At 34.2% G+C, this 19,695-nt stretch overlaps 1 protein-coding gene across 2 annotated transcripts in view; it reads right to left on the bottom strand.

Moving 5' to 3' along the window:
- The window catches only part of LOC150019841 (glutamate receptor 4), a 442,193-nt gene that overhangs the window by 91,933 nt on the left and 330,565 nt on the right, over positions 1–19,695 (bottom strand). For both annotated transcript variants that reach the window (XM_090268076.1, XM_090268077.1), the window contains exon 5: positions 12,422–12,606. In XM_090268076.1, coding sequence (XP_090124202.1) covers positions 12,422–12,606 — 185 coding nt within the window. The remainder of the gene's footprint in view (positions 1–12,421; positions 12,607–19,695) is intronic.

The raw sequence follows: 19,695 nt of genomic DNA, 5'->3' as shown, positions 1-19,695 counted from the left end.
AATAATTACCAATGTGGAAGCGTAACCTATAATGTAAAAAACACTTTTGTTGACTAACTGTCCCAAGCTTTTCACCTCTGTAGTGTAATACGTCTATGTTATATTCTGAGTCCCCGATCTCGTTGTATAATCAGGAACTTGAGCTGCACAAAATACTTTTATTTGGCTATCTAAATTTGGTTTAAAATGTTTATTCTATACAGAGAAATAGAAATGAATAATATCTTTATTTAATAAATTATTTATACTCCTGAAACATTGTTTCCCTCTTCACACTCTCTTATAATCTTTAAGGATACCCATGTGTAGTACTGGTTTGCTGTTTCTTCAACTTTATTCTAAATGATTAAAAAATTCCTTCAATTTTATTCTTTCAGATCACAGATTGTACATAACTTTATATATACCTCTCCTACATTGAGAGCAATATGATTTGAATAGGGTCAGAGAACTGTAAATGAAAAGCAAGTGTTGAAATTGCGGTGTTTAATTCCGACTCGGTGCCACTCCACCCCATCAGGGTAACTGCCAACAGCTATAGAAGCACATGTGGTAGAATACACCTGTATATCCTTTTCTCTGACAATTATGGTTGTTCAAAAATTCTACATCCACAAATCCTGAATAATATTATAATTCTCATTATGTTAACGCTGAATATCTCTTAGCAGAGATCCATTTTGAGTTAATAGCAGTTTAATTTAGTGGTTTAAAATATTTGCAAAGAAGCACAAAAGATTCCATGGCATTTGTAATTATTAATTTGAAACACAGCAGCTTGAAAGAATCAGTGAGCAACATGTTTTTCTTCAATTAAAGAGACATTTTGTAAGAAACAATATAAAAATAATTCTAATGAGACATAGGTGGAGAGGTTAATCCTGTGCTTTCATTAACAAATGCGTTAAATAAATAAAAGCATTTAGTGATGAAACTGGGACTTCAGTCCAGGCCCTTTGACTAAAATTTTTGTGTGTTTTTTATTGCACCTTGGTGCCTTCCTTAGGCCGTAGCAATTTATGAGTAATCTATCTTTCATAAGAGCAAAATGAATAAAACAGATACTTGTGAGAGTGACTTTGTTTATCACATTGGATATTTGATAACGCCAAACTTGCATATGAGAATAACTAGATTTCTCATAATGAAACAGACACAATTCTTTTTCTTCAAATAATCTTGTGTCTGAACATATTGCTTATTTGAATAAAAGCATATATGGAGTGTATTCCTCATTCCATTTTGCACTAGACTGGGTCAGGAACATGCAGATGAAAAATTACCAGGTAAAATGTAACACATCCAAGTCTAGGTTTGCAAATTCTTTATATATCCATAATAAAGCTAATTATCAGAAAGACTTAAATAATTTGCATTCAATTTTATACAGCTTGTACTTTACTAGTTGTATATTTAAAAAGTTCAAGTACATATCCTAAATTTAATGCCAATTCAACTCAATAAAATAGATAATTATATTTATGAGACAAGCACAAAATGATCAATTAAAGGTTAAATTATGTACAGTATAGTCAAATACATTTTAACTATACTAGTGTTAAATATACTTTTTTATGTTCTCTTTGAAGGCAGGAACTCTATAAGTGGTAGTATATACAATGAACTTTTATTAATCAGAATATCTGATTAATATCTAATATCGAGTTGTCCCTAACTGGATATATCATCACTGAGAATATATCTTGGGTTACAAAAAAATTTGAGGAGTCATACATTTAGGCAAATAAAATGTAAAGAAGTGACTGCACAAAAAGTTCTTTGGCCACTCTTCCAGAAGACACTAAGTTAAATAAGGTTTAAGAGGTTTCTTTGATGTAGGAATTTTTAGAGATTTTAATAAGTGAAAGTGCACTAAAATCCCATGAGCCAGATAGATAGAGCATGCAGTTCTGTAAAACAATTCTAAAAGGTTGTTTAAGTTCATTTTTCCTATAACATTATTCTTCACTAACTTCTCTCCTTAAGTTTCATATACATTTCAAACTTTTGTTGTTTTAATGGCACTTTCTTATTTCTCTTCAGTGTTGATCATCTTTACTCACAGAAAAAACACAACCTAAACCATCTGAGGCATATTTAAAATAAGTTCTGTCCATAGTTTTTGTGATAGCAAAAAGTATTTTTTTTTTTTTTTTGGTCATTTCAGTTAGTAACCTTTTGGTCATGAATTTTTAAATTTACATATTTGTAATTATATTCAACAGAAAAAATTGTGATTAAATACATAAGAAATGTGGCCCTAGAGTTTTTCTCTTTACTTTCATGGCAATAGAATACTTTCTTTGCATTTAAATTTATGGATTATGTCCTACTTTGAATAGTTTGGTACGAGAGGCCAGGTTCCTATGAAGCGGAGTAATAGACAGACGACATAGATGTAAACAGATATCCTGTTTCAGTAAAAGAGTAGAAGCTTTTCTGAATAAACTCTTCCAATTTGTTCAATTGATTAACTCCAAACTCATTTTAAAAAAGAACAAATGAAAGGTTATAACTAACAGAGAAAAGGCAGAAAAAAATCATGCCTCTCCCTAACAAATGAGATTCTCCTATTTGATATTGGTATGCAGTGTTTACATAGCAACTTCACTGGGTAGGTATTTTGCCAGTATTTTTACATAGTTACAGTAAAAATTTAAAGATTGTTAATCATAATGACTGAGAATACTGTTAACATTATCAAAAAAATTTCTGAAACCCCAGTCAGATTAGTTAAACTTCTCAAAATCTTAACAAAAAGTATACACACTATGAATGCCTAAGTGCATATCCTGGTGTTTTGCAAAGTAGACATTTAATAAATGCACTTAGTAAATAACATCTCATTATCACTACTTAGCATTACATATTTTATTATGTGGCTCCCTCATTAAAATATAAGCTCTATGGGGCAGGGACTTCTACTGAGCTTATAACATTGGCCTGTAATAAGCACTGAATAAATACTTGTTGCATAGATGTCAAATAAATGAAGTTATATATGACACTTGAAAAATAAAGTATAAAGATTAAGAAAACTTGCCCATTTGGTACACTACAAGTAACCAGGGCGATGCCCTTTCAGTCCATTCCTTATATTGTTATCAGAATTATCTTTTTAAAACACAAATTTGATAATGTTTAAAACATCCAGTGACATGTAAATATTATGATGAATTTAAAACTACTAGGTAAAGCCTATAAGGCCCTTCACAATCTGTCTTCAATTTGCTTTCTCATTTCCCCTGCATTTAATATTCCAACCACATTCACTTGCTTTCCCTACACATGTGGCTTTGAGCTCAGCTCTGAACATGCCTTGAATTTCCTTTCCCATCTTTTCTTCCTGGAGAATTCTGACTCATTTTTCAATAATCTACTTTCATATTTATTACACCTTTCTACATTGTGTTGTATTACTTCCTTGTGTGTTCCTCTGTTTTTTTTTTTACAATTGAAATTTGTTCAAGGGATGCACTGAAATGGATTTAACTTTATATACAATGTTCATAAGTATTGAATAAATGTTTGTTGAATAAATGAGCAAGTGGATGAGTGTTGTGTACATTTATAAGGAAGGAAAATAGACGGAGTGTGCAGAGACAAGAAAATTTATTTCTCTTGTATTACTTGCAAGATATTACATTATTATATTATATTAGGATATTTGACTTTAAGTTTATAACAAGCAGCAAAAATGAACAAAAATTTAATTATAAAAATAAAATTCAAATATACGAGGTCTGTCCAGAATGTATCCAGCCATGTAATATGAAAAATAGAGGTATTTTTGAAGAACATATAAGATTCAAGAAACATTGTACATAGGACAATGACGTCTTAGTCCCCTTCAAACTAGACACCTTGGGACCTCACACAGTTCTCCCAGCATCTCTTACACATCTCAAACACTCTGCAAAATCCTTTGTTGGAACCACCATCAGCTGCCCCATCGTATTTTCCTGAATCTCGTCAATGATCTGAAACCTCTTCCCTTTCAAAGGTGATTTTAGTTTGGGAAAAGCCAGAAGTCACAGGGTGTCAAATCTGGGCTTCGAGGGGCTGAGGCACTTGGGTGATTTGATGTTTCACCAAAAACTCTGCATCAGACATGATGCATAAGTGGATGTGTTGTCATGATGAAGATGTCAATCACCAATTGCCCGTAGCTGCGGCCTCCTGAATCACCCAAATAGTTGTTTAATGCAAAATTTGGTGCAGATTCATTGCTCTACTCGTTCAGTCATTTTGAATATGGTGGCCACACAGTACTCACTCAATGGCTTCTACCACCCCCACTGACTAGAACAGTGAAGTTGTCGTTGTTCACACCTGTGCATTCCAGTCCACCTTCCGTGGCTGCCAGATTATATCAATGTTGCATAAAGTGTTCTCTGTTATATTAACAACGACTGGACTTTCTCTGGACAGATCTCATATATGTATATTTACATACACACACATATATAATACACGTATATATGTGTATGTGTATGTATTTCCAATATATGTTCTGTAGTTTTAAAGGGAGGGCATAGGGCAAGTACAGAGACAATGTAATCCTGGACTTTGGAAGAATAAACAATCATGTGTTATATATGAATCTTAAAAAAATAGAAAATAAGTTTCCTATGTACAATCTTGATCTTTCTTCCACTTGTCAGTGATTATGTAAAACTTACATTTTTTTTTGGTAAAAATGACACTTTTATTTTCCTTCTACAATCTAATCTTAAACTTGGTACCAGTTACATATGAGTTTAGAGAAAATCTAGGTAATAGGCAGGAAGTCTTGTACAATTATGTGGTTAACCTTAAGGAGAGGATTAGGAATGAATTTGTTCCATTATCTTTCTAAAAACATGCATCACTTCATTTACTAACAGGTAGCACACTCAGTTACTGAACTGTTTAATACAAATACTCTAGAATTTATAAAGTGTGTTATAATATTTATAAGATTCAGAAACATGTTCTCAATGGTATTGTTGAATGTTTTTCTTCCTTTTTGTTAATCTCAATGCCTTTTAAATATTTAAAAAGTAGCTACAAAATTTTTCTGAAATAAATTATGAAGTTGTACTCTTTTTCTATTTAATGAGGACTATTACTTAACTATCCCTAAACCATAGTAGATAAGTCTATGCAGTTGACTTTTATTTAAGGCTTGAAAAACTAATTTGTTTTATATACCTAATATTATCAAGCAGATTTTCCTTTATCTTTTTTTTTTTTTTCTTCAGTGGGTGCAATCCTTTATCTTTTTTAAAAAATCTGATCTTTTGAATATTTAAGTCAACAATAATAATGACAACTACTCTAATAAGGGTTCTTGCAGTATCAACTAAGACAAATTAGTTGAACACAATGAAAAGTACTTGCATTCTGACAACCATATTTTTTCTTCAAAAAAATCATATATCTTGCTTTCTTTACTTTTCCTTTTATTTTAGCATTTTTACTTTGTAAGAAAATGAAGACTAGCTGCAACCATGGTAACACCTGCTAAGAGATAATTAGAGAAGCCTTTATAACTCCCACCAATTCCATTTGCCTGACTGAGATTTGTAAAGGTATTTCTGTTTTCTGTGAAAGCAACAAACCCAGTGCATCATAATGGGACTTGTACATTCCAAGCCATTCAGCTAAAAAAAGAAAGTAAGATTAAAGAAGTAAAATTCACCTCTTAAAACATAATCTCATGTTAACTTTTAAGTTTCTTCTTACTTTGTTGCAGCTCCTGACTCAGCCAAGCCTGATATGCAAAAGTAGCTTTATAATGATGCAAAAGCAGCCAGCTCTGCCAGTACTGCAGTGTGGGAAACTGCTGATATGATTTCTTTGCTCTAGTAATTTATTTGAGTGCCCGATTTGTTCCCATTGTATCTCACTCACTGTTACTTTAATATATGGAAATAAGAACTCTTGTGCCTTTTTTCAGACTATACAACAAACTCTGGAAAGTCTAACTTTCCAATCATCTTTGGTGGGGGCAATATTCTGGATAAGAAAGCTTCTTAGATGGTTGAGGACATACCCTCTGCAATTTCAGGTACTACTGGGTGCTCTTCCCTGAAACACAAGAGATATATCTCCTGCCTCTGTCTTCACATGAAGCTCATTCAGACCTCATTTACTCAACAATTATTTTGATCTCTTTTTCTATCATTGGGAATATATTGATAAATAATAAACATAGACCCTGCTTTGATGGAGATGAGGTTTCAGCTGCAAAGGCAGATGGGTAAACTAAAGCAATACAAGCAATCCTTGTTCCTGCTACCACCATTCTTTACAGCTTCACTTTCACCCTCTACCCAGTTTTTATTCCAAAGAACTAGTTTACACCTTCTCAACTTTTTCAGACCCCCTTGCCTTTGCAGTTTCTGCCTGGAATACCTTCACCCCTTTCCCATTCCTTGGACAATACAGTGCATTTTCCATTTAAGTGTCACCGCCCCCCCCTCCCGGGAGCATTTCTGACTGTCTTCTGGGTTTTGGTAATACTTCTGTTTATGAATGCATCCAACTGTAACTGTTTATGTTTGTGAGTTCCCAGTGTAGGGCCACGTTGTGCTCATCATGGTACAATATGCAGTACCTGGAATGATGTCCAGCACATAGATGTTGAATGAGTAAATAAGGAGGTAAGTGCAGAATTGTCCCCAATTGTCTTGTCTCCTGCTGTTGGCTCATTCCTACTATCAGAATGTATGCTGCTTAATCCTTCCCTGAGTGTTGCAAATAATTGAAGCTATCATCTCTCTGTCATGACTATTTCTCCTAACTGAAGCTACATTTCCTCTTCTCTGGTTGCTTCTTTTTTTCTCCTTTGTATCTTATCTCATACTTTTTGGAGGTGTTTTGTTTTGTTTTGTTTTAGTTTTAGTGTGAAGAAAATGAACTTATGGCCATTTGCCATTAACTATAATTCTCCATTCCTTCTAGATAATGAAAGGCTCAACCAAATATGGCTCATGGAGGCAGGCTCATTGGGCCTTTGGCTTTTTTAAATGCTTTATTCAGTGTCCGAGATGTTTTTGGAAGTGTATGTGGGCTAGGTAGAGTTCTAGATTTAGTACAATTACTTATGGTAGAGAATTCTGAAAATGTATAAGTGCAGACTGCAGATAAACAGGATTTATCTATTAATCAGCACTGTCACACATTTGGTAATTTGCCAAAAATTCTGTCTGTGACCTGACATATTACTTAGGTGGTTCCAGACAAAAAGGCAGCCTTGGACTATGACAAAGTTAACTGGGACCACATCCAAGTTTCACTACCTATGTACAAATGGCAACATTTCTGTTTGTGGGAAATTTTTCACTTTCTAATTGTGCCCTAAGGAAGGATTATTGGCTTCTTTTCATGATGCAATAAAGCTCTGAGAGGTCAATCATGGCTTTTAAGCTTTTTTCATTACTTTGCAAACAGTAAGGGAAGGTCACGGGGTTTTCTAATTATCTGAGATTCACATTGTGTCTAATGGAACACTGACTTCCTCTTTCATATGGTGAAAGTGAGAATATTGCTGAAAGAGACAGCAATGAAATCTGAAGCATGTGTTAGAGACAGTTCTGTGAGCCTATTACAGACCCATTTTTCTCTATTATTTTGATAAATGGCTACTTTGTACTATGAGGTCACTTTTTGCTATCTTCTCCTGATAACTACTTGACTTGCTTGGTTGGATTCCTTAAATATATCTATGGTACATCCCAGGGCCAATATAGTTCCATTTCTCTACAGCCTTTGATATCATCATCTATTCAATAAGAACTGGCACTCAGAGCAAAGTCCCTGAGGCAATATAAAATCCTTGATCACTTTTTATGTACTATTTTTCTAAAGGAGAGAATATATTTTAGTAGGATTTGAACAAATGCTTTTTGTTTAAATCACAGTTAACTGGATAAGAATTACTAAGTAGAACAGAAAGTGTATCTCTTTTGCTCACCACTTGATTATCAGCAGAGCATAGTGCCTGATCCAAAGTAGGCACTCAAATATTTGTAGAATGAATGAACATACAGAAAAGGCCCCTTGATTGAGGTTTTATCTTTATGCTTCTTTTCAGTGTATCCCCCATGTGTAAAATTATATATTGCTTCAGGATCAAACGCAATTATCAGAAAGTCTTCACTGCAAATAGCATTACTGACTTTCAGAGTCAAAGTGTTTTCAAGATCATCTCAGCTCCTTATAAAGTAAGAAAAAAGAAGAGTCATGTATTAACTGATTCACTTACTCTTGAAAAATAAACAATTAAAGATTTCTTATCCATCTCTCAAAAAAGTAAAAACCTTGATCTTTTCCGGAAGAATACTACTTTTGAGGCAATAAGTGAATTGACCAGACAACCAATTAGAAGACTACAAGCCACTCCACTACCCATCGTGACAGCTTCCTATTGGGTTGGGTATCCATGAGAGAAGGGCTTCCCCGGCGGCAGCAACACAGAAATCTAGGTGTAGGAACCTTAGCTTTTGTTCACGATGGAGTAAATTGGTGAGCAATTATTAGCTTTAAGTGCTATTTTGCTCAAATAATTTTGATGCCAGAAAGATGAAATCAAGTTTTTGTTGCTGTCTTTCTATTGTGTTAAAAAATGTGAATCAAAGTCTGGTTCTTCAATGTTTAATTGATAAGGTATTAGATAGTGTCCCAAGGGACTCTTTTCAAGTAATCAAGATAAGATTTAAAGTTACTAGGTATGTGTGAAGATAATATTTAAAAGGCTCCCACTTATTTTGATATGAAGTCAATTTATTTACTAAGCTATTATGAGACATTCCATAAAATAATTGAAGTATTTTTATAGCAATAAAACAAGGTGAGAAGAATAATGCCATTGTCAAGAATAATTATATTAATTTTAGTAAAAATTGAGATTTTATCAATAATTGATCAATTCAATAATTGTTCAGTAATTGATCAATTGAACAATTCAACAAATACTCAAAAATAGTTTTAGTTGTAAGTTTCTTTTCAAAGTTTTTTTTCCTCTGCAGATGAGTAGACCAAATTTCCCATTAGATTTAGAGTGCAAAAAATAAAATTGGTTTTAATGGAGCCTGACACAAACAAACTGACAAAAATCTAATGTTGTAGTTTTGTTATTTTCTGTTGCTTCATTTTAAAATTTAATCTTTGTTGTATTTTCCCCCATTACCATTTAGTCCCCTTAAATATCTCAGTGAGAGATATTTACATAAATTCCTACATTTTTTCCCTATGGTGTAATTTTAGGATAGAAAAATCAACATACCTTAAACTACAATTTCAAACACTTGTTTTTAGGCTTATTTTTTAGGGATGTTTGAATGTTTAACTGCTATTTTAAATAGCAATGCATTTAAAAGCCTTTGTAACAGTATGGATGGACCTGGAGAACATTATGCTGAGTGAAATAAGCCAAATAAGCCAGTCAGAGAAAGACAAATACTGTATGATTTCCCACATATGTGGAATCTAATGACCAAACTGAACTAACAAGCAATATGGGGATAGACTCATAGACAGAGAGCAGATGACGGCTAGTGGGGAGGAGGTTAGAGTGGGGAGGGATTCAGCGAAAAGGGAAAAAGACTCATGGGCATGAACAACCGTGTGGTGATTGCTTGCTTGGGGGAGAGGGGTATAAGGGTACTAAATATTAATGGAAAATTACAATAAAGATTAAGTTAAAAATGAACTAATTAGTTCACTGAATAAAAATAATTTGGGAAACATATATGGAAGATGAAATGTTTCTCTGACTACAGTTATTCACTAACATATTTTGAGAAAAAATTGTGTGAGCTATTTATATTACAATTTTGAAAATTGATAGAAATTGAAACATCAAAGAAGTGATTATTAACAGCATGCTACCATAATATGAAGGGCGTTCATCCTTCTAGAAAGTTACTAACACATCCCCTAATCTTTACCATATTAATTCCACCAGCTTCTGAGAGAGGCTACTTATTTTAAAATATTTTTCTGATCAAGATTCCTTAGTATTTGCTTTTAAAAAATGCTTTGGTTGATTCTCTGGAGTTGTTTTCTATTGCTATCCCCATTTATTTAAGATGTTGAATCACAGAGGTATTGAAATGTATGTACAAATTCCTAACAAAATCTGGATTAACTCTTGTATTTAGATGAGTCAAAGGTAAAACTAGGAACAATAAAAGTGATTTTGCTTAGAGGTACCATGAATTAAAATATAGAAAGTAAAAAGTAAGCTATTCTTACAGAGAAATTTGATAGGATAATTAAGAGTACATTATAGTCTTGCAATACAGTAAACTTAGTTATAATTTATGAGATTTACACTTGACAGGCATTTTAAAGGGACAAAGGTCGATTACTAAGTAGTCTCATTATTACTATGCAGTCATGATGGAAACCTTTTAGAATTCGGTAAGAAGAATAGAAATAAAAATAGAAAAGGTAGAAATTCAAGTTTTCTAAGTTCGGGGGATATAATGTACAGCATGGAGACTATAGTTGGTAATACCCTATTATATACTTGAAAGATGCTGACAAAATTGACCTTAAATGTCCTCATCCACCCAAAGAAATGATAATTATGTGAAGTGATTAACCTGACAACTAATCCTACTGTGGTAATCACTTTACCATATGTTAGTATATCACATTATCACATTGTACACCTTAAACTTATACAGTGCTATACAAAATTCATATCTCAGTTAGGCTGGTAAAATTTTATTTGAAATGACAAAATATTAAGATGTCCAGTTCTCTTAGCCAGAGCTTATTTAAGGCTTGTTCACAGAGTTAATCCAAATCACTCGGGTGTGTTGAATTTCTTCTTAGAAAACTGCTAAGCCTCTGAATGGGTCAGTGTGCTTTCGGCACTCAATTGCCTTCTCTAGACACATCTCTTAAGCACAGGTACTAAGTGGAGGGTCTTTCTGAACCTTATTCAAGCCCTGGCAGGCACTTGGCAATCCAGGCAATTCTTAGAATTGACTGCTCTCTGAGATTCTTGAAGAGTTATTTACAAAGCTTCAGTTGTTCAGGTAAAAAAACTCAAGCTCTTGACAGGGGGAGGAACAGGAAAGAGGAAGAATGAGAGTTTGAGCTGAAGTGACAGTCTTGGTTAAGAAAGTAAGAAAGTTTTTCCTTGGATTCTGTAAATACCTATTTAAAAATTTCATATACCATGAATAATTACAAACTTAATAATTTGGGACTCTCTCAGGAATAAACCTGAGTAATGTACAAGTTTATAATTAATATTTTTCAAAATAATATAAACATATTCCTTCAATCAAATGGGCTTTTTTTTTCTTCTATAAAGGATAACAGAAGGTGAACACACTGACATCTCCTCTTATAGTGTGCTCTGAATTCACTAGGCCTGTAAAAGTAATACTGCATTTCTTTTTTACTTTTAACTATTATAATTTCTAATATTGCTGAGGAAGGAAACTTAAGGCATCTGGTTTAGTGCCGTCTATAATAAAGAGGAATCTGAAACATGTTGGTTTTGAACACTTGCATATTTAAGTTATTTTAAAAAATAAACCTGCTAATTGGTAAATTTACTACTACAAATCAAATTATATAATAATGTATATATAGCAAACTAATAAAAAAAAAAAAAAAAAAAGAGAGAAGAAAAAGAAGCCCATCATGTTACGATATTGTCTAGCCAACCTAACAAATTGTAGGTAAAATGGACAAACATTTCTAAAACCACTAGGTGGCATTCATTCACTGTAATTTTGGCCAACTACAGCCTTTCAAAGCTTTATCATGATATGTAGGTTAAGGGGAAGGCGAATGCTATTCATTATTTGACAATATTTTCCCATCATTTAATACAATGACAAAGTTCTATTTTATGATTTCCTACAAAGTAAATCAACAAATATTTATTGAAAGCTTTGTTTAAGGTTTATTCCTTTGTGCAGAGAGTTGAAAATCACTGTTCCTGTGGTGGTAAGGCATTTACTTACAGCATCTAGAAGAAAATATGTTATGCACAATATGCCACTTAATTTTATTTCATTTCATTGCTTTAACAATTGATGTTGCTATTTCCATGTAGCTATTCCTCTAAAGGTTCGAGGAAGCACACAGTCACAAATATTACAGTTTCCAGATATTTTAGGTGGCATTAATATTCAAAATTAATGTTTATGAAAATTGGAGACTGAGAGATCTTGATGGTTCACAAAAGGTTTTCTGTATTATATATCTTTAAAATGTGTGAGAAATAGTCATATTCCCTGCATTGAGACCTGAGAACCCAAATGGCCTTTGGTGATAGAAGGTTATGATTTAGTCTTGGAGACAAACCATAGAATGAAAATTCCCTAACTACACACTTCAGACTAAGTGGTTGGAAGAAGATGCTGATAGGGCCTAGGTTAATAATAATATAAAATCCAGGACTTACCTGTTCTAATATGTTTTGAAGCCTCTCTATCTCACAGTCTATTACAAATTTCTTCTCTTGTCTTCTATCAAGTTCTTCTAGAAGTTGTCTATAGCTGACATCATTAAAATTTTCCACACATATAGCGCTGACATGCCAACCATTTTGCCCTGCTTTCTCCATAATAGCTTGAAGTATTGAATACCCTAGTGGGGAAAAAAAAATTCAGATGGGTTACTAAAAACATCCTTTTACTTCCCTTTCATAATGTATGCAGAGACTGATTCTGTCTCAACATTTTTGTGTTTCAGAATACAGCATTTCCTCACTTATCATGGGTATTACGTTCTAGACCCCCCCCCCCAATGATAGGTGAAAATCCGCAAAGTAGGAACTTTACATTTATTTTAGTATTTATATATATTTTAAGGCCTTGTAAACCCTTCCCACACACTTATAAACTGTTCCCAGTCCTTTATTAACCTTTTCCACTCCCTTATTAACCTTTTCCACACTTTTATAAACACTACTTATGTTCTTAAACATATTCTACACTCTTAAACCTACATAACTTTAACAACATACGTATATAGTACCGCAAAATCCTGCAATACTGCGATAAGTAATTAAATATAATATTTGAAAAAATCCCGCGATACAGTGAGGCTGTGATAAATGAACTGCGATATAGAGAGGGACTACTGTACACAATGGATGATTAAAAATTTAAAAATCTGAGTGGTTATTTTGAAATCATTTGTTTTGTTTTACTCAGGGCAACAACATCTTTTAAAATATTGACTGAATGAAGTAGCAATATCCTACTTTGAGTAAGTTCTCAAAATCTCTCTACTGAAGAATATTACATTGCTCTAGACATATTTTTGATAATATAAACCAAAAACCAAATACAACACTACCTGTAGTCAATAACAATTTTCTAAATGTTTTTTGGTAATTCTACACACTAGATAGAATTAATTTGGAACATATGTTTTGACTCTCCCTTTGGGCAAGGTAGCGACAGCATTGTTTAGTTCAACTATGGAAAATAAGATTGAAAGGAACAATGTTACCACAAACAGTCAGTCAGCGTCCCAGGGGATCTCCCCCATTGACCAAGATGGTGCAGAGGGAAGTTCTCACACGGAATGCCCCAAGAGCTAAGATGAATAGACAGGGCCCCAGGGTGCTGATAGCTATCAAGATAATTGGAGAGAGAAAAAGTCCTCCCCTCCCTATCCCTATAAGAATGAGCTTGAGCAGGAAGAGGGATGGTCTTTGAGGCAGGAGTCCACCATTCTTCCAGGTCACTGCACTGTCCTTTTGCGCCAGCACCTGTTTCACAAGTTAGACTCTCTTCGCAGCAGGCAGCTGAACCTGTATTTTCAGTTGTAACAATGTAACAGAATTTAAGGAGTATCCAGTACTGTAAATTGGGGAAGCATTATTTAACTCTTCTCCCCTTGTAGCATGGGAGTAATGTTGAATGGGGATAAATTGAATGACACATTAGGTGAGGCACTGGGTACTCAAACCCAATCTAGTAGAGGAAATAGACATTCAAATAAACAAATGTACATTCGTTTAAAAAGCATAACGACACCTATACTCAAGGTAAAGATTTGGTTAAATCTGTCTGGATGAGACAAGGAAAAACACCATGGAGGAGAAACAAGTTGAGTTGGGTCTCGAGGGTTGAGAAGGCACATCCCAATTTGCTGAGGAAGGAAAGGTGTTTGTTAGCTGGAGACAGGTTTCTAGAGAGGATTGGATAATCTCTACCCTGTACTTTGTCCAGATCTCTCTAAATGTGGAAGGGAAGTCACAGGTCTCACTGTCTGGGTTAAGGACAAAGGGGCAAACTTTTGAATTCAGCACTTAGAGTACTTCTTAATGCCAACATTGTCTTGACCTCTCACTTTCCAGCTTTCAGTTTTAAAATGAAATGTGAGAGAAAGTGAAAAGATTCTTTGTATCTATAAAGAGTGCTTAAGGAAAGATTGATTAAGATAGAAGCCTGTTAACCAGTTATCCTCACCCCATTCCACTGTGGCTTGGCATAAAAAATGTGCTAGTCTTTTTCAAAGAATGTCTAGCACCTATTTAAGCTCATTCTATGGCAGCTGCCTATGGTTTCTTCCTGTCTTGGTCTCTGGAGTTAGAGTGGAGAGATGGGTGGATTAGAAGTAAAGACCAACAATGAGTATACAACACATGTAAGATAAAGGCACACTTCTCAGTTTTCATTGGTATGTGAGTCTCAGATTCAAAGATTTGAATACTTAGATATGTTTCTTACAATCAGAGTTTCAAACATTATGAATGTTCTGTTAATATCAACAGGTGGATCTGATGATGTGATCATATTTGAAAGATAAATTACCTGATATCCTGCCAAATGAAATATTGTGGCAGTCAGGATTTATTTTTATCTGAATGAAAAAAAAAAATTCCCCAAAGAGAAAGAAAGAGGGCATGTTAATTACTACATAATTATTCTGGTATATCTATTGCTCCATTTTGTCTTTCCTTTTGTAGCGTATGCCTGTAATTATCTTTTGAAATCTTACCTAGATTATCCCCACCTCCCCACCCCAAAACCAGTACTTTCCCCCTTGTTTCCTATTTAATGCACGTGCAAGATGATGATCTGAGTCCTATCTTAATGTACATGTTCATGCCTCATTTCTGCTGTTACTGGTGCTTGCTCTCTGATAGTAAGTGAGGCAGTGTTCCTTTTATTCATTTGACACCTATGAGCATGATTTTTAAAAATATACCTATTGACATTTTACTATTCTTTTTTCTTTTTACTTATTCTCATACCAAAAAAGACTTTTTGTTTGTCCAATTTTTTTTCATGTTGTAAAAGCGGTAAACATTGGCTACACATCAAAGTAGTCTTCCTGCTCCCTGGGGGCAATTCCCAGCTTGGTACAGTTCTTTAGTTAGTGCTCCCCTGCCCCCCATCATGTGGTTTACAGGTTTCATGTATGTATTAAGCATTCAGGTTGTTATTTTCCTGCCTACAGAACTTTTACACTCATAAAACAAAATTATACATTTTACATATTGTTATCTGATTTTTCAGATTTTCAAATAACACTAGAACTGAAATAAGACAAAAACCTTAAGACTAAATCCTTGTTACATGGACAAGAAAGTTGGCTGCCTAAAATAAGCCATTAATCATAATCAGAAATAAATGGCATCTTTTCAATGCAGTGCAAAGGACACACAGTGGCAGTTTCAGAGCCTGGTGAAACACTTGAAATCTTTAGTAAACGATGTTTCATTTTAATATGCTTTCTTTTTCATTGCTACACAGATCTGTGTATCTTATTTATTTGCTAAAACAGTTAGGAATACATTGTAAATCACAGAAAATACTGCTGTTGAATCTATGGTTATGTAACTTAACTGTTATATAAACTGGAAAATCACAAGTCATACTAATTCTACATCAGGCTATGATTTGTATCTTCTAGTTATTAGACAATATGTAATACAGTAGTGTTGGCCAGAAAATGGACACTGTAGTTTTAGGTGAATATTATAAGACTAATGGAAAATTCACTACTATAAAGGATCTTTTAAGTCTTCTTTAAAAAGGCTGTCTAACATTTTACTCAATATAATTTGTTGAAAACCAAGATTCTTTAGGGTATGACAAGACATGACTTTGATTCTACAAAGAATTAGCTGCCTAGCAAATCTGATACTTAGGTAACTATTATACAAATTACATAGTGTTGTACAAATAACCTCAAAAGAACCTAAATAATTTTATTAGAATAGTAATGAGGGCATACTGTGTACAAGATCACATTATGGGATTACAATAAGTAATTAAATACTTTTTAATAGTTATTAAAGAAAACTCAATTACACATACAAATATTTAAAAAATGTTATTTTGTCATGCAATTATATCATCAATTATGTTAAATAGAATCATAGAGATATAAGCAGCCTTGAGCCACTGCATCCCTACACATCAGCACTTTGGTGTCATCCATGGATAATGACCTATTTTGGATGAGTAATACCATCCAGAGCTGTGGCTGCTAGTGGCAAGCTGCTCTTATTTATTTAATGTTCTCTTTTGATTCAGCTATCTGTACACAGAGGGACAGGAGGAGAATCAGGAGAAATTTATGTCAAGGTGGATATAATATCAAAAAGAAGGGAGTTATCCATGTGCTATAATAGAGAAACTTCATTTAGCTAAGGACAGAAAAGTGTTTGTACTGCTTTATAGTTAGAAGGTCACTGGTGTGCTCGTCAGGAGCAGCATCAGTGGGATTCTGAGCAGAGAAGTCGTATTTCACAAGAGTGAGAAATTGAGGAGAAAATGAGAAGTGAGAAGGTAGAAATGATTGAGGACTATCATCAGGGCCAAGAAGTCAGGAGAAGAAGAGTGTGCTGTTGTGATAAATGCGGGATAGAGAAGCATCTAGGCCATGGGAACTGGCTTGGGGATGAGTGGACGAGGGGTCCCATGAAGAATGGCAGAGCTTAAAAAGAAGCGACATGGGAGGTAGCAGCCGTGTGTACTTACTCAAATGAAAGCGTCTCTCATTAACCCTGTAAATTGCTATGCAGGTCCCTACAACTACACCATTAATTTCTCTGGTGGGGCACAATGACCGGCCTCCAAAACCAGTGTATTTGAAGAAAAAGTTGTACTGTGTCTGGAAGTGCACTTCATGCTGTGTGTAACCTCAGCCATAGAGAGTAACAGGATTCTGTAATCCTCACCACATTTAATGCCACTGTGCTGGAACTGTAGAGCAGATTTAGTAACCATTTAGTTTGGACTGTTTCCAAAGCAGCTTAGGTACTAAAATAACACGTTCAAAAGCTGCAGTCTGGACTCTAAGGTCTTGCCACACACAAGGAGTGACTGACATTGTAGCTTGGTTAAAATTATCTGCAGCGGTGACTCTAACATTTATTTATGCTATAGTTCAAGAAAGGAATAGTGAAAGTAAACAAAGATATTGCAACTTATATAGTTTGAAGCTATACATTTAAAACTAAAATAAGATGGAATGCCTTCAGTTTTCCCTTTTCTAGAAATAATCAAGAGTAGAAACAGAAAATCCATATTCAAAGGTAATCCGGGTCCTAATTTCTCCTTAAGGCCTCTTATACTTTCTGACAATAACGTTTAGTGTCTCCTGACTCTCACATTGTACTGTTCATATGTAACTCGGCTGACATCATATAGGGGGATTTGATACTTTAAATTTTTCAAGTTTTCTTTCAGTTGCACTGAACCTAACCCTCTTATTACAGGCATAAAGCAAGTAGTTTCAACTATTTGCACAGGTTCAAGGCAGTCAGCAGCTCCTCTCAGGCATGCCCTAACACTAGTTTTACTTATTTCCTTTGGGCTTTTCTAGAACTGGGCCAGTGGAGAACTTTATTTCAGTACAAAGAATGGGTGGGCCCATTAAGTTATATATGCACTTGTTCACATAGCAACTAAATTGATCTTTGTATACAGAAACTCTATGGCACTTCCTTGCATGAAAGCTTCAATGGTTTCTTAATCTTTTATGATACATATCAAAATCTGGTCATACTTGTCCCCTGCCTCCTTAAAGAATTGTTTTATACCACTGTCCTCACCTTCTTACCATCTAGCAAAACTGGCCTTCTCAGATGTTCTAGAAGGTACCACGTAGCACCACCTCAGTGCCTTTGCACATGATACTGCTCCCTCTACTTTTGTCTTCTTTCAAATTTTATCTCAGACATCACTGACCATCTGACTAGATCATTTGTCTGTCGTACAAGCTCTTTCAGTTTTTTGTATATTTCTTTCAGAGATTGTGACCATAGTTTCTAACTACACATTTGAATGATGATATTATTAGTGTCTTTTCCAGCCACTACACATGAAAGTAGGTTCTATTTCTGTGCTCAGTGCATAGTCCAGTGGATGCTCAGTAGAGTTGTTTGAATTTATGAATAAATTAATTGGAAATTTGAGGAATCAGGATGTTAAAAATGTTAGAAGTAAGAAGAAGCATGGCAGTTCACATTTAGGAGCTTCAAACACTTCAGTTTATCTTGTATGTTTGGAAAAACAAGGAGGGCATGTGGTGACTTGGTGTGGTCTGTGAAAACAGCTTCAAAGGCTGGAGAGATAAGCAGGCAGGGAACATATCAGAAGGACCTTCTCTACCTGGTGACAGAATTTTGTTTTTATTCCTCAGGGACTTTAAGGAGAGAGTGACAAGGCTGAATGTGTTTTAGTACGATCATTTAGCTGAGTTGTGGAAAATAAAGTAAATGAAGTTAACACAAGAAATGGAAAAACCAGATAGGAGGCCTTATTTAAGTAATCCAGATTAGAGTAGATTCTAGATTAAGGGGGCAGAATAAATTAATTTGGTGGTTGATGAAACATAGGGATGAGGAGAAGGAGGATTTGAGCATAACCAACATCTGTTCTACTGACGGTCGGAAGGAACTCTTAGATCTTTTTTGCTCTCTTGAAGAAACACGTATTTTTCTATTTGGATTTCAGGTGTCAATTGACTCCTGGTGATAGAGTCCTTGCAGCTACCGTTTTCATCACCCAAAGTAGGATGCTGAATTATGACATAGGTTTGAGACACCCTCTTTCTCTTGCTATAGACATTAATTGTTTTAGCGATCATCTCTGTAGATTTTGAATATTCCCTAAGAATAAACTGAATCTCTTTTCAAGTTTTACTCCAATATTTTTTACCTCCTTAGTACTATGGGTATCTATTCTTATCTTTTTATGATAGAAGACAATTTCTTTATGCAAGAAAGGCATTCTTTAAAATTTTGCAGAATTTAAAAATCAGATAACTGAAGACTGATTTCCTAATCAAAATAAATGTCTAACATTTCTACATAGGTATTATTTTTCTCATAAACATTTTATATATTTTTACATTACCCCATATAAAATTTAGAATTTTGAATATCACAATGTATAAAGTTCACAATTCAAAAGCATAAAATGCAACATTGTATCCTCATAAGGGGATTAAAATATACATTTGTGAATTAACAGACACCTAAAGAATGTTTGTCTCATATTAAGCATTTAAAGAACTTAAGACATAATTTTGCATGTTAAACTTATTCAATATGCCAAAATTTAGGGAATGTAAAGTGTTGTACTAAAAACACTTCACTGGAAGGAAAATGACCTGGAATGTGACATGGCCCTCAGAGGATGGGAGGGTTTCACAGATGAGCTCCGTACTGCAGCATAAGGCGAAGTCAGAGAGGCAGTGGGACTG

The sequence above is a fragment of the Furipterus horrens genome, unplaced genomic scaffold, assembly GCF_987537825.1.
Source record: "Furipterus horrens unplaced genomic scaffold, mFurHor1.1.pri manual_scaffold_2, whole genome shotgun sequence".
NCBI classification, from domain to species: domain Eukaryota; kingdom Metazoa; phylum Chordata; class Mammalia; order Chiroptera; family Furipteridae; genus Furipterus; species Furipterus horrens.
This window is presented reverse-complemented; position numbering and strand designations above follow the sequence as displayed.